The 16,204-nt window shown below is 35.0% G+C and overlaps 1 protein-coding gene across 1 annotated transcript; it reads left to right on the plus strand.

Moving 5' to 3' along the window:
* Positions 1-415: 415 nt before the first annotated feature.
* LOC100921621 (zinc finger protein 397-like) lies at positions 416-11,152 on the plus strand. The gene is made up of 3 exons (XM_023504059.2): positions 416-1,040; positions 2,213-2,360; positions 8,627-11,152. Exons 1-3 carry the CDS (start codon positions 624-626, stop codon positions 9,424-9,426), a joined length of 1,365 nt encoding a protein of 454 aa, XP_023359827.1. The 5' UTR covers positions 416-623; the 3' UTR covers positions 9,427-11,152.
* The last annotated feature ends 5,052 nt before the right edge of the window (positions 11,153-16,204 follow it).

A 16,204-nucleotide genomic window follows, 5' to 3' on the forward strand; every position in this document is an offset into this window, starting at 1 on the left:
TATTTGTCATTTCTCTAACAGTAATTTCACAATATTTCTTTATCCCTATTTGAGTAGCCTGACTTCTTATTGCATTAAGTGTTCAATGCTGTTTTTTTGTACAGGTCAAATGTTGGGTTCAGAGAATTGCTCTGGTAAGCCTCTACCTTCTCCCCTTCCTTTGAGCTTCTTGAAGAATATTTCATTGCTTCCTAACTCCTTGTTTTGTATATATGTGTATGTTTTAAGATTTATTTTATGATTTTACCTCATGGCTTTGTGACATTTAATTTCCTTATTTGCAAAATTAGGAGATTTAGAGTATCTTTTAAGGTCCTCTGTAGATCTAATGATCACTGAATTGTTATTTGTAGAGTTATTGTGAAAATCTCAAAAACTTATTAAATAAGTAAATAAGTAAAATTTTAATTGACTTTAAGAAAGATAAGATTATATCGTAGAAAAGTAGGGCTGCTGCTTTTGCAAACAAATAAGGTTAAAATTAAAGTCAACTCCAAAAAGACTGTTTTATACCAACAATAATTTCTTCTCTTTTAAGTTCCTGAAAGAAAAAATCAAGAGCTGGAATTTGATTCCTGAATCATGTTTTATCTGGAGTAAGTGGTACCCTCTGAGTCTGAGTGATGTCTACAGAATCCACGGAAGTTGCATTACTGATCCCTAGACCTCCACAGGAACAAGAGAGACCTCTGAAAATGGAGCTGGGGGAGATTTGTGCCTGGGGAAAGGAACCAGACTTACAGTGGAACACACCCTTTGATGGGGAGATTTTTCGCAAACGTTTTAGGCATTTCTGCTATGAGGAAACTCCTGGACCACGTGAAGCTCTGAACCAACTCAGAGACCTTTGTCAGAAGTGGTTGAGACCGGATATTCATACTAAAGTGCAGATCTTAGAGCTACTGGTACTGGAACAGTTTCTGACTATCCTGCCTAAAGAACTACAAGTCTGGTTGCAGGAGCACCATCCAAAGAGTGGGGAACAGGCAGTGACTATGTTGGAGGATTTAGAGCAAGAGCTTGATGAGCCAGATCAGCAGGTAGGAAAAGAAAGGGAATGGATAAGCTGTTGTGAGAGAGTATGGCTATGTCTTTGTAAGAAGAATGAGGGACTCGGAGCAGAATGATAGAATGTTATCAAACATTAATTTTCTTTGAACTATGTATTTTCCATTAACTTCCTTTATATCTTCTATTTTTAATTGTCATCAGAAATTCAATGAAACAAATCTTTATTCTTCCCTATGGCCTGGAGGGGGTGAGGGTTTGAATATTTGTTCTTAGAGATTGTATTTCCATTCCCTGTAGTGATTTCCTTCCTTGTGATATGGGGAAAATATTCTTACTGAGTTTTTATGATAGGTAACTGCTGCCAAATGATATTCACCACAGGGAGACTCAGATGATTAAAATCTAGGGTATTGTTATATTCAGGTCCAGAGCTTAGAAAAATAATTCAGAACCTTTATTAGAGTTCTAACAAGACATATAGTGTGGGGAATTAAAATTGTTGGACAAGAGAGGATTTTCTATGTAATTGAGTCACCATGACAAGAAAAGATAAGGGTGGAGGGCCACTATTTAACTTTCTGCAATTAAGCAAATGATCTTACAATCTGCAACTCAGATTCTGGGCCCTATTATACAGAATTTATAATCACTACCCCCAAGGAATTAGATGAAATTGATTGATACTAATTGGAATAGAGTAGGGGGTCCAAATGAATTATTTCTCATAATAGTTTTCAACTACATCAGAGAGACAGAATAATTTCTGGTCATAATTCCTTGAAGTTCATAAAAGTTAAGACTTAGTGTCTATAGATAAATTAAGACCAGCTATATATTAAAACTTGAAGTGAAGTTCATACTACAAAGCTACATTTAGAGAATTTATAATAGGCTAATTGAGAGGGAAAGATTTATATGTCAGAGCTAGTTGAGATCCTTCCTCCAATAAGACAAGTTAAGTAACTTTGAGGATCATTGACTAAAATTACAAGTGTAATAAATTCTTTTTTTCCTAGCTTTTGGCTTCTTATCTCAGAAATATCCAAGAGTCTTTATTATATTCATCTCCCATGAAACAGACTTTGGCCAACAAATAACCTCCTAAATTGAGGCAATCCTGAATCCCAAAATAATAAATATTAATAAATAGAAATTTTAAAAATCTTATGATACTTACCAACCTATACCCAATTCTCTCTAGGTTAGAGCCTCTGCTCACAGAAAAGAGGAAATTTTGGAGGAGTCAACACTTCTAGGAACCTCACAGAAGTTGCCTTGTGTTCAGCTCCAGGCTTCACAGGCCTACCTCAAGTATGAGTCTCCAGAATCTCACTTCCAACCAGAAAAAGGTAAAAAGTGGGATTTTATCAGGAAGAAAGGTGAAATTATAGAACTATACAAATTTTCCCTGTTTCCCCTGAAGAAATGTCTCCTGAGTTTTCCCTATAGGAGATTTCATCATGTATTATATTTTTTCAACATAAAGTTTCATTTTTGTGATTTTTAAAAAATCATTTCTCTCTATTCAAATTGTCATGAATTATGTTTTATTATGTTATTTCTTCCACTACAATTTTTCCTCATATTTTCTTTGACTTTGAAATTTTGAATCTGAAATTTACATGCTAAAATAATCTTTCATTTTCAAATTAAGTATTTTTTTCAATTAACAGAAATCTATTTTCTCTTCTTCCTACCATCTTCCCTCCAAAAAAAAAAAAAAGAAAGAAAGAAAGAAAGAAAGAAAGAAAGAAAGAAAGAAAATTGTGAAGTCCGGGTTAGCTCACTGTTGACCTCAAAATCAGTCAGAATCAGGATCAGCAAAAGTCCTTTGTCTTTAGGGGGAGAAGTAAAGGAGATGGACAAAACTACCACAAGCACTCTCCACCTACTGACCTCCCTTCTTTCTCCTCCAAAGTGACTCTGGCTTGTCTTACTCCACCCCCTAATCCCTCCTACAATTATCTGCATACACCAAAAAAGATCGAGCTAGCACAGAATAGTGAGAAGGGCTATTTTCCATGCATATGCTAATAGAGTATTGTCCAATAGGTAATAGCCTTAAGTGCTCGGTTGTTTGATTCCAGTGCACCTATTCACAGTTTCAGTCCTGTACAGAAAACCATCATAACAAATATGCAAAATCAATCAAAACAAAATTTTATATTAGTCACATTCAAAACTTTTAGTCTTTCATCTTCAAGTCAGGAGATGGGTAGCATTCTTTATTATCAGTATTTGGAATTCTTGGTTGGTCATTGCTTTGATCAGAGTCCCTAAGTCTTTCAGAGTTGTTCATTTTTGCAGTATTGTTGTTATAATATCAGCTGTTCTCCTGGTACTCCTTAATTCATTCTGATAAAGTAATTCAAGTGTCAGTAGATTTCATAAAACAAGCTCTCTCAATCCACTCATTTGACTGATCTCTCTCTATACAACAGATTTTTCTTTGATTTGTTTCCTCCTTGATTCAACAAACATTTATTGAACAATATCATGCACATATAGATATAGAAGAAAATAGTAAAAGATGGTTGGTACCTTACAGGAAAATATTACTTGTGCTTTATTTTTTCATCCTTTCTCCTACTCAGATTTTTGCTAGTTTTATGTACACACACACACACACACACGCATGCCCAAAACCTTTTTCCAATTCAACATGCAAATACTAAGGAATTTACATTTGTTGAAGATAAAATATTAATACCATATCTTGCTTTTTAGACACAGGTCTGCTGATATAGTCATTATTAATTTAACATTAATCTAAATCCAAATAATTCTATTTTTGAGAGAGATGTCTAAACCAGTTACCTCCCTTCTAAAACAATCAATCTTCCACTAAAACTACCCAATTCCTTCTTTGACCACACTTCTCTGGTACTCTCCTGACTAATTAGAAGGGACCTTTCCCTAGTGATCAAGGCCATAATTCTTTCAAAATAGGAAAAATGCCCTTAGTTCACAGTTCATCCCTTCTGCAGATGGGAAAAAGGTAATCTTAATTAGACCACTATTGTGCTTTACTATATTAGTCCAAAGCTCTTTGATGACTCTGGAAGAGAGAGTGAGGCTGACAACTTTGTGCAAGTCTGCCTCACTGTTGGAACAAATTGCTTTCATCTACCCATTCCTCCAGGGGAAGTCTTCTTGGGATGGACATCTCCCTAACTCACCAACAGGTTTGAGGCCCTGGTTACCCTCAACTTAGTCTGCTAAGATGGTTTATTAGAGTGTGACTGCTGTGTAAGTATGATTTCTTACAGTCACAAGTGAGAACTCAGTGCCGGATAAATATCAGAGGTAGAGAGGCAGTCTTGAAAAGAGTTCAGAAAGTCTTCATACCAGAGGTACCAAATCCTTCTTGCATAAACAATATATTGTAGATAGAGAATTTAATTCTAAATGACTTTTTCTTCTTGCCTTCTGCTCTACCATTACTTGGTGCTTAACTGTAGAACCTATTCAATTTTCCTTATTTCCTTTGGCCATATTCTTAAAACACAAAAATGTGTTTTAGATTTATTTATAAATGAATAAAGTAGCATACAGATATATCAAGAAATACACTGGTAGATATTAGGTTATTGATTCATCAAAGTATTGTAGTTTAAAGATTTCAGGTACTCTAAAGAGGATATAAAAGAATAGACTACTTGGTACTTAAAATTTTAAACTAGTTTATCCAGCTTAAAGCCTGGACTTTTCTTCATCTAAATATTTGCCTGTTGACTTCCATCATATCTCAGTTCCATGCTCTGCAAGAAGCCTTTCCCAGTCCTTCTTAATCTTACTGCTTTCCATATGAGATTATTTCCAATTTATCCTGTATAAATCTTACTTGTACATGAGAGCCCAGGCTATTTTTGCCTTTCTTTTTATCTCCAGCTCTTAACCTAATGTTTGACATAGAAATGCTTCATTAATGTTTTTTGATTTATTAACTGACTCAAGGCCTCAACCCCACACCATTGCTCTGGCCATATCTACTATTTCTTAGCTCTCTCCCAATATTTTTTGCCCCTCCATAAACTAAAATACCATCACATTACTCGAAGGTTCACCTGCCTGAGATCTTATGACAGAATTTATTCATCTACTCTATAATCCTAGGTTTACTTTCAGCCATTAAGTAAACTTCTTCATTGGAGCCAAGCTTCTGGTATTCTACCTAGTTTTCTATATTTTCAGTTAGCTAGAATTTTCACCAGCTGTTCAACATACCTGAAATCCTCTCTCTTCTTGTCTGTGACTTCTTGGCTTCTATCAAGTCTCACCTTATGCAAGAAATTTTTACTGTCACCCTTAATGCTAGGGCCTTCTCTTTAAGATAATCTTAAACGTATCCTGAAGGTATCTTTTTTCTTTCTTTTTTTTTTGGCATATACTTATATACATGTTATCTCCCTGTTGTGATTGAAGTTAAATTGAGACATAAAGTTCTGAGCATAATCTATTTTTTTTTCTGAGGCAATTGGGGTCAGGGTCACACAGCTAGGAAGTGTTAAGTGTCTGAGGCCAAATTTGAACTCACATGCTCCTGACTTTAGGGCTGGTGCTCTATCCACTGGGCCACCTAGCTGCCCAATCAATTTATTTATTAAGGCTAGCAGTAACCAATTAAATGTTCTTTCAGCTCCTCAGTAAGCCAGGACAGTTAATGAACCCAGTCTTTTATAATTTTGGGAAGTACAAGAGAATAAATAACATGAAATATCACCAATGGAAAACAACATGATTGTTACAAATTCTGAACTATCATAGATGATGGAAAGCAGTATGACTGGATGGAATTTGGGAATGCAAGACTATCAGCCATCCCTCCTTCCATTTTGTTGCTATAGTGGTAATCATCTGCATGTTAGTGTCATAGCAACAACAAACCAGACTTTACTGAAGGACAGCCAGCATTGAAGAGAATATATTTCCTAGTGCACCCCTGCATTTTGCAACACTTGTTTAGCAAGGTAACAGATCCCTTTTTATAATGCATGGATATGTAAAAATCATTAATAACAGATCTCCCATAATTGTGCTTAGGCAGTTAGATGTGAATAGATAATATATTTCTTTGAATTAAGGTAATTTTATGAGACAGCTTAGCTTAGAGATGAAAGCTGAACTTCTAAGTTCGTGAATTTAACTCAGAGACAAAGAAACATGGCTTAGATATAGTGTCAGAATAGAATCAATTATAAAATGGAATCAAACATAAAACACTAAATCAACATTTGATTTTCTCAGTCCTATTGGATGATGGACTCCTTGAAGGCAGAAGCTGTTTTTGCCCTTCTTTGTGTCCCCAATACTTAATATAGTACTTGGCATATAGAAGGTACTTAATAAGTACTTGCTGACTTGACTACTTACAAATTTTACCTTCTTTACCTTCTCTACCCGAAGTAGAGAATGGCTAAAAAGAACTAGCACACATACCTTTTGTTAGCAAATATTTATTTTTTTGTGTGTTTTATCCCCCTCTTCCCCCATAAACCTTTAGCTCTATGGTAAGGGAACATATTTTATCTAGATTTGTTATGCTCCTAGCATTTAACAAGATTTTTCTGGTGCTTTTAAAGTGTTTTCTATCACTCATAAATTTGAACTTGAATTTTACTTCATTCTCATAGTTCATAAAAGTTATTTTTATTGCATATATGCTTGTAAACTTTAATTTTTCATTTCTCTTCCTCCATTAACCCAGAATCTTTTTAGAATCCATTTATTAACCTTTACCTTATTCTAAATAGAGTTGAGAGAAGAGAATATAGCCATCCCGATTTATTCCTTCTAAAGTGGTTTTCCCCCTGCAGTTTGTATGTAGGCATGTGTTTTAAAGATAGAAAAATGATTGCATATACCTATCTATTACACTTCCTTAGGCCAAGGGTATCTTATTCCTCCTATTCTGACCACTGCTTACTATCATCTCCATTCCTCCTCCCCAGCATTCCCTTTCTTAACTTTTCATTCAATTAGGTTTTCACCCATTTCCAGGCCTCCTTTGCCTCCCATTCTTTCCATGATTCCCTTGTTTGCTTCCATTCGTTGCTTTACTTATTTCTTATGTCCTTATTACTACAGGATCATAGAATTCAAATGATTCCAATAGATTTGATTTAATCTCCTGATTTACTTTTAAAAATGTGAATATTTTAAGTACCAGGAATTATCTGGTTGATACTGATGACCAGTATGCAATTCAGGTGAATCTTATGAGGACAAATAACATTTCCAGGAAGAACTAAAAAATTACAAAAACATTTTTTTGGTTAAAAAAAAATTTGTTTAGGCAAGAAATTGAAAACCTTAGAGGGACCAAAAGGTGAATTTATCACTCTTTTCATTTTAAAACAGAGAATTCAGATGAAAAAGTAAGATATAAGAAATGAAGCTATGTCTCAATAAACCTAGTAAACAATCCCAGCTGTGAACAACTTTTCATCCCTCCAGCTCCAGAAATATTTTGTCTATCTTCAGGATGTCACTACAAAGAAGAAGAAAGTAGATAGTTTATTCTTGAAGTAGAGCATAAACCTACCATAGAAGCAAGCTAAATAAAAAACCTCTTAACAAATTGCTCACATTGATCAAATGGAATCTTCTTTGTGGTTATTTCTAATCCTTCTGACTGCTAGGTATCTACTTCTCCCCCCCAAAAAAAAAAAAAAAAAGGTGTATATAGTTTACATTATTTTGCTAATATTTATTTATATGTACATTTGCCATATTCCCCAATAGACTATAAATTCTGCTGGGGAGAGACTGTTTCTCTTTATTTTACTTTGTGTTGTATTCCCAGGATCCAGTACAGCATGTGGTACTTAGTAGGTACTGAATAAATACTTGTTAATTGCCTGATGAAATAAAATAAAATAAAATGAGAATATTTTGAGCTTTAAATAGTGATAAAAAAAGTAGACTCACAATTACAATTTTTAAAATTTTATTCACATTTTTTGTAATTTTATCACCCTCATTTCAAAATGTTTTATTGTCTTACCTTTTCCCAGAAAAGTCTATTTATGATTAATTGACTTTTTTAAAAGACTTTCAAATATAGATCTCTATATAACAGTTTAGTTACTTACCTTTTTGTAGGTAAATAATCTAAACTATCTGAAACTATCTAGAACAGATGGTTACTTTCTTATTGGAGATCAAAAGGTCAAACCACACAACCTTATTGTTCTATTTTATTATCTACGCGTTTTAAAAAATGTTCTTTCCCATAATTCCCTTAATTTTCTATAATTAACCAAAATCTGCTTTCATCTAGAACTTTTTCCTTTTTTATCTCAATAGATATTTAAAATGACTAAGTTATCATCTCTTTCATAAAAATTATTTACGTATTTAAGGATCATAGTTTCATTCCATAGTCTGCTCTTTCCAGTGCTAATCAGTCCATATTGTTAGCTTTTCTTCATTGCTTTAGTTGCTTTTGAGAGTTATTCCTCAAACCTCTGTAAGGTGACTCATTATCCTTTCCTATATTACTAGTTTGTTTTCATTCATACACATAGACATTTTTAGCATTCTTGGTATTTCGTTTCAATCTTTTTTTGTCTTTCTGAGAATCTATGACATTTTATTGATTTGTTTATTTTAGGTGTTCATAATCAGACTGAGGAACACTTAACTCCAAAGCAAGAAATTTTTATAGAAAAAGAACTGCATGAAGATATCTCTGGAAATTTTAATGGGAATATTCCACAGGTTTCAGAGTATGAAAAACACTTTAAGGGTAGATTAAGAAAAAAGAAGGAAAATCTGCTGGGTCAAAGACAACATAAAGATCATGAATGGGGAAAAAATTTTACTTGGAACTCGGACTTCATTAGGAATCAAAGCTCTTATTCTACAGAAAAACCCTGTGGATATGATGGATGTGAGAAAGCTTTTAGTCAGAGTTCACATCTTCTTAATCATCAGAGAATTCATACTGGAGAGAAACCCTATGAATGTGAGGAGTGTGGAAAAGTCTTCAGTTATAGCTCACACCTTATTCTTCATCGGAGAATCCACACAGGGGAGAAGCCTTATGAGTGTGTTGAGTGTGGGAAATCATTTAGTCAAAGTTCCAGTCTTATCCAGCATCAAAGAATCCACACTGGGGAGAAACCCTATCCATGTAATCAGTGTAGTAAAAGTTTCAGTCGAAGCTCAAACCGTATTTTACATCAGAGAATCCATACAGGAGAGAAACCTTATGAATGTGATAAGTGTGGAAAAGCTTTCAGACAGAAATCTGCCCTTGTTCTACATCAGAGAATCCATACAGGAGAGAAACCTTATGAATGTGAATTATGTGGGAAAGCCTTCAGTCAAAGCACAAATCTTATTAAACATCAGAGAAGCCACAATGGAGAAAAAAATCCTTTAAACATCATGAGTATGGGAAAACTTTAATTAGAACTCAGGTCTTTGTTATGAATACAAACAAAACAACAACAACAAAAAAAACACTGGAGAAAATTCCTTCTTGTAATCACCAATCATGTTGTTACTCATAGATTTCTTATTTGTACAACATAAAAGCCTCTCCAGACAGAAGCTTCATTAATATAAGAAATAAAGAAAAAAAAAAGTTAAAAAAAAAAAACATCAAACCTTGTTTAGCAATATTAGTTACGGTTTGTGAGTCAGTCAACAAACAATAAGCATCCACTTTATGGGGATTTCAATATAAATACAAAAGCAAGACTTCCTACTTTCAAAGTACTTATATTCTACTTAGAGGATTTACATGTTTTCAATAAATATAATCCTAGCCTTTTTCTTGAAAAATTGTTTCAAAATCCTTTACATGGGATCACATTCTACTTCCACATGTGCATTCCTACTCTTACTGTAAATGATAAAATTATTAGGATCCTCTGTTGTCAGTAAGTGTGTAAATCTATAGTATTTACACCCTCTGTTTGAAATCTCTTGATTATTATTAAATGTATTTTATAAAGACCAAATAGCCTTCTCTTACAACTATTCTATTATGTATTAATATAGTATTCTTAATAAAGGAATCAAAAGTTTTCAAAAGAAAGAAGTATTCTGCAGAATAGAGTGAAAAACTTTTCCAGTGTAGAAATATTTAAGGCATTATAGGGCATGACTGATATGCTACAGATCAAACACCATTAACACTAAATTAGTTCCTAAATGTTTCATAATGGTGTTTAAAATGAATTTTATAATATCACAATTCACTTGTTTTCTTATTTAATGGATACTTGCACATTTCCATAAGTTTATGTAATTACTGCCTTTATTTCACCTTAGTAATATCTAGGTGTACATTTTTAAAATGGTTGGCCTTAAAATTAGAAAGCTTTGGATTTTCCTTTGACATTCTGTCTGTCCTTGGACACGTTATTTAACCCCTTAGTACACACCCCCACCACCAGGCAACTCCCTGAGACAATATATTATTTACAAAAATGTTGATCTGTTTTCACTGGAACTCTCTTAACTGATGAAATCACAGTTCTGGTCAAATTAACAAATAAAATAGTATTTCCTGGTTATTGATAAGGCACTGTATTTAGGCAGTTTTTGTTTGTTGTATTTGTGTGCAGAGCCTATCACTATCATTCGGCATTCTTTTACCAGTGGGAAAGAGTGAATGTGTTCTGAGGATTATATGAGAAAAGAAATGACAGATCATTTGGGTAGGGAGAGTATCAAAAACCAAGAGAGGGACATTTTAATCTGAAAGGAAAGAGAAGATAATTTCAAATAGCAACTGAATTTTTTAAGCATTCCTGTTTTTAAATGTCCCATTATAAGAATACTACAACATGTTATGGATCCATGGCAATAATTCTCCTCAGAAATGTCTTTTTAATTTGTTCTTTCTCCTCCCACTGCTACCGCCCTCATTTTTCTTTGCCAGGCTTTTGTAGCATCCCTGTATTCTCATTGCCTGTCTCATCCCAGCGGATCTGCACAAGATTAATCTTTATTAGAAGCTTTATTCATGAAAATAATCCAAATTCCTTAGCTTGACATTCAAGACCCTTATCTCAACTTTCTAGCCTTTACTGTTGCTCTGTAGCCTTAATTTTTTACTCCTTTTTAACATTTATTGTTGCTTTCTCCAAATGTTAGGATTCTTACAAGGTGCTAAGTAAGTGGAATTGAGGAGACAGTGGTTAAATCTAGTTTAGCATTGATTTAATCCTACAACAAATAATGGTTTCCTAGTAATATAATGATTGGTGCATACTCATATAAGAAAGAGCTATCAAGGCCAGAAAGGACAAGTGAACTAGAAGCTCTCAGAGACTGAGACAGATTCATTCCATCTTCCACCTTTGTGCTGGCTGGAGGCTGAAGCACAAACCTTTGGATTTGGAAACATTTGGAGGAAGCTAGAGGCAGAAGCTGACAGAGGCAAAGGACTAGCAGCAGGAGCTCTCAGAACCAAGGAGAAAGATAGGCCTCTAAGAAAGCTAACTGAGCCCCAGAAAAAGAGACAAGACTTTGAAGGAAACAATAAAGGATTTTAACTTTAACTCCTAGCTGCATTTGAGGTGATTATTGAACTGAAAAGAAACCTGCTCCCAGAGAACATTACATTTTAGAGAAGAATATTACCTTTTGGCGTCCGAATGTGGGACAGATACGATCCTGATTTCAGTGGAAAAACCTCTGATCCTGATTTCAATGGAATAGTCTCCTTGACCCAGAAATTAGTGTGAGTACAAAAACAGATAAGGAAACTTTGTTTAAGGGCTAAAGTACTATTTCAGCTAAAATGGGACAGATGTTTAGAAAATAGCCTTCTTTTCCAATTCAAGGAAAATGTGTAAAGAGCATTATCAGACTTGTGAAAAGCCAAGGTTTGATTATAATTTGGGAGCAGATCACTGAACTTTTAGAAACTGTACAGTACACATCTCCTTGGTTCTCTGTGGAAAAAGAATTGGATCTAGAGGAGTGGGAAATTAGTAAGAGAGCAACTATGTCAATTCTAATATGAAAATGGACCTGACTCAATTTCCAAAGATACACTTTGTGCCTACAATTTAATAAAACTGGCTTAGGAAATTATATGCTATAGAATAAGGAAAAAGACAAAAGAGCAGGAGGGGGAAGTTCCAATTAAACTAGATGAAAATGAAGAAGAATCAGATAAGGATGGAGTTACGTACAATTTTGAGTGTGATGCTTCACAGCAGGAGAAATTAGATCATTCCCCATCTCCTGACCTACTTCACTCAATTAACCCTTCATGAGTGAAGAGGGGAGGAGGGGGAGAGGCAGTGACACAATTAGCACCTCCTATGAAGCAGCCTCTGACAAGATTAGAAAAAGTACTGGTCAAGGCAAAAAATGAAGGACAGGATGTATCTGATTTAATACATGCATACCCTGTGATTGAAGAGCTTGACTCTTCAGGTCAAAAAAGGAGAAGATACACTCCTTTTGATTTGGAAAAAATTAAGGATTTTAAAAAAGGTTGCACCCTTTATGGGACTATATCATCTTATATTAAGATGTTACTAGATAATTTGGCTTATGAAATCTTAACCCCTAATGATTGGAAATCCATAGCAAGGACATGTTTAGAACGTGGACAAAACTTGTTGTGGCTTTCAGAGTATCATGAATTATGTAGGACTCTAGCCCAATGAAATAGGCAAACAGGAATTAATATACAAGTTATCTTTGACCAACTAGTAGGTGAAGGTCAGTATGCAGAAAATTCAGCACAGAGGGTATGAACAAATTGCTAATGCTCCTATAAAAATTTGGGATACCCTTCCAGGGAAAGATTGAGGGGAAGCTTTCACAAAAATAGAGCAAGGTCCCAATGAATCCTTTGTGGATTTTGTGGGACATTTGCAAACAGCTGTCACAAGAACCATTGAAGAAAATACAGCTACAGAAATAATGATCAGACAACTGGCTAAGGAAAATGCTAATGAGGTTTGGAGAAAAATTATATGGGGACTACACAAAGATGCTCCTTTAGAGGAGATCATAAGATACTGTGCCACAGTGGGCACAAGTCCTTATTATACCCAGACTATGATGAACATGGGAAGACAGGGTCCCTCTTGGCAAGGGAATTCTAGAGAGAGTTGTTGATGTTTTCAGTGCGGAAAAATAGGACATCTGAGAGCCCAATGCAGGTATAGAGACAGAGTGAGAAGACAGGGTGAGAGAAGACCTAAAACCCTATGTCCAAAATGCCACAAGGGCTTCCACTGGATCTTAGAATGTAGATTGACCCAGGGAAATGAGAGGCAGGGCCCAGCTCCAAGATATCATACAAAAGACAGGTGGGGCATGATGGCAGCTGAGTTTATACCTAGAGAGTCTTTAGGAGTTCAGGGCTCTGATATGATCAATCATCAAAAGAGCAATCAGATAAAAGAAAGGAATTACATGATCAATCATCCAAAAAAGCAATCAGATAGCAGAAAGGGATTACAATTGGGGAGAATACAGGCTTTTTATTTTAACCCAACAGAATGGCAGTGTCCAGTGAGAGCAGCTCCAATATAATTGCCAGGTGATAAAGAGAAATCCCAAAAGTGGTAAATAGAAGGAACTAGATAGGTTAACTGCTTGAGAGAAAGGATTTGTTTATATTTCTACAGATGGAGAAGGAATCAGATGGGTGCCAACGAGCCATATTCGCCTTGTCCCTCAGAGAGACAGAAAAAAGAGGAAAACCTCGAAACAAAGGAGAAGACATAAGAACAAAATCTGCAGGAATCATTGGATTCTCTAACACATGATGAGACTATTGCAGGACTTCAAAACTTTCAGGAATTATTGTATTCCTGGCACATGAACTAATGGACAATAGATTCCTTTTGGACTATTTCTAGGACTTATGGACATGTATAATTCCTCATGTTGATTCGTGTTATTTGTTACATCCCTACTAGCCTGTGTTACTATGTACTTATGTAATTATGTGTAATACCTCCTATATTGATGGATTTATGTGTACCTGTTTTAAGAGTGAGCCCCTTCAGAAACCCGCTAATCTGATTTGATTTCCCATTTCCTTTGGTGTTTTCATCTCCCTTCCTGAGCAGTCAGGGAGGGCATGATCACCTCCTTTTACGGTGTTTTCATCCCCTTTTTGAGCAGTCAGGGAAGGTGTGATCACCTTCTTTTTGGGGGTTCTCACCTCCTTGAGAAATCAGAGAGGTCATCCATCACCACCTATGTTCTAAAAACAAAAGAAAGCAGATGTTAGGATTCTTACAAGGTACTAAGTGGAATTGAGGAGACAATAGTTAAATCTAGTTTAGCATTGATTTAATCCTACAACAAATAATGGTTTCCCAGTGATATAATGATTGGTGCATACTCATATAAGGAGGAGCTGTCAGGGCCAGAAAGGACAAGCCCACTAGAAGCTCTCAGAGGCTGAGACAGATTCATTCCATCTTCTACCTTTGTGCTGGCTGGAGGCTGAAGCACAAACTTTTGGATTTGGAGACTTTGGAGGAAACTAGAGGCAGAAGCTGGCAGAGGCAAAGGACTAGCAGCAGGAGCTCTCAGAACCAAGGAGAGAGATAGATCTCTAAGAAAGCTAACCGGGCCTCAGGAAAAGAGACAAGACTTTGAAGGAGACAATAAAGGATTTGAACTTTAATTCCTTTTGAGGTGATTATTGAACTGAAAAGAAACCTGCTCCCAGAGAACATTACATTTTAGAGAAGAATATTACAGTCAAACACTATTTCATGTCATTTGCCAAACACTCTGTACTTTCTTAACCTCCACAACTTTGCTTATATCATTGTCTCAGCTTTTAATACACTGCCCTTAAGTCTCTGCCCATACAGCTCCTACCTGTCTTTCAAAGCCCAAATCAAATGGTGCCTCCTTTATGACACTCTGCCTGATTGCTAAAGTTTTAACTATTCTCTCTCTGAATTCTTAAGGTTTTGATTATAAACTTTTCTTTTGGCACTTATTCTTCCTTGTATTATATCTGCACGTAAATCCCTTGCAGAGACTATGTTTCCCTTCCACAGCCAAACACATAGGTACAAAATAAATACTTGTTGAATGAGTGAGACATAAGGTTCATACCTATAAATTAACTCAAGTAAGTATTTAATTGGCTCAGATTGTATAGACCACTGATACCTGAAGTTTAAGTGGGCAAAAAAACTAAAGCACATTCATAGTAGTCGTACCAGTAGCAAGTAGCAAAGTCTAGATGAAAACTTTGTTCCCACACACTCCCAAGTTTATCACTGTTTCTGTTGTACTATACTACTTACCATAGTAAAATGTAGAAGGCTTTATTGCAATGAATTGCTATTACTCCATTCTTGCAGAGTAAGAGTATATGATATAATTCTTGATTCATTATCTAAGAGTTAACATTCATGAACACACAAGACATACAGTAATGGAAGTTAGCAGTTAAATCTATTACCACTTTTTTATGTTGGATAAGTAAAATTTTAGAAATAAATGCCTGAATACTTCATAAACTTCAGAAGATTATAAAGTCACTATTGGAAACAACCTCAGAGATTAATTAGACTAACCTTCAACTCTTTTCCCAGGAAATAGTTTTCTAGTTCAAGGTTGATCTCTGAAAAATCTTTACTTTTATATATTGCTGAAGTTTTAATTTGAACTCAAATTTTACTCTTTGAAACTCTATTGATTCTAGTTTTGCCCTCTGGGTCCAAACAAAACAAGATTAATCCATTTTCCCCATAACTTTTCAAGTAATATTTCTTGCAAATATTCCCTTGCTTTGGGTTAAACATCCTGGTTTCTTCGAAAGGCCCTGATGTAATCAAAACATAACTTTTAGTGTGGCTTTTTGTCTTGAAACTTTCTAAGTAGCATACTTTCAATATATTCTAGGTCAGCAGTTCTCAAACTTTTTGGTTTCCAGAGCCTTTTAAATTCTGAAAAATTATTGAGGATTATTTCTAAGAGCTTTTGCTTATATGGGTTTATTTTATTGATAGAAACCCATATTAGAAATTTAAGTGCCTTATTATCATGAAAAATAGTTCTAACTCCGTAGATTCCATGAAAGTATTTCAGGGACCTCCTGCTCTAGCTCATTAATGTCATTTCTAAAATGTATGATATAACTGTTGCAAAAAAACTTTAATAATCCTTGCCCTGAATCCTTTGCTTCTGTAGTACCTGGTGCTTCTCATATGTGAGCCTCCCCCGCCCCAAG

Source organism: Sarcophilus harrisii, chromosome 4 (assembly GCF_902635505.1).
Source record: "Sarcophilus harrisii chromosome 4, mSarHar1.11, whole genome shotgun sequence".
Taxonomy (NCBI): Eukaryota; Metazoa; Chordata; class Mammalia; order Dasyuromorphia; family Dasyuridae; genus Sarcophilus; species Sarcophilus harrisii.

What these genes read in the sequence shown, in the direction of transcription:
- LOC100921621 (XM_023504059.2), top strand. Translation starts at nt 624, where the DNA reads ATGTCTACAGAATCCACGGAAGTTGCATTACTGATCCCTAGACCTCCA. An exon ending in TTGATGAGCCAGATCAGCAG is followed by an intron (nt 1,041 to 2,212) that starts GTAGGAAAAGAA and finishes AATTCTCTCTAG; the next exon opens with GTTAGAGCCTCTGCTCACAG. An exon ending in TCACTTCCAACCAGAAAAAG is followed by an intron (nt 2,361 to 8,626) that starts GTAAAAAGTGGG and finishes TGTTTATTTTAG; the next exon opens with GTGTTCATAATCAGACTGAG.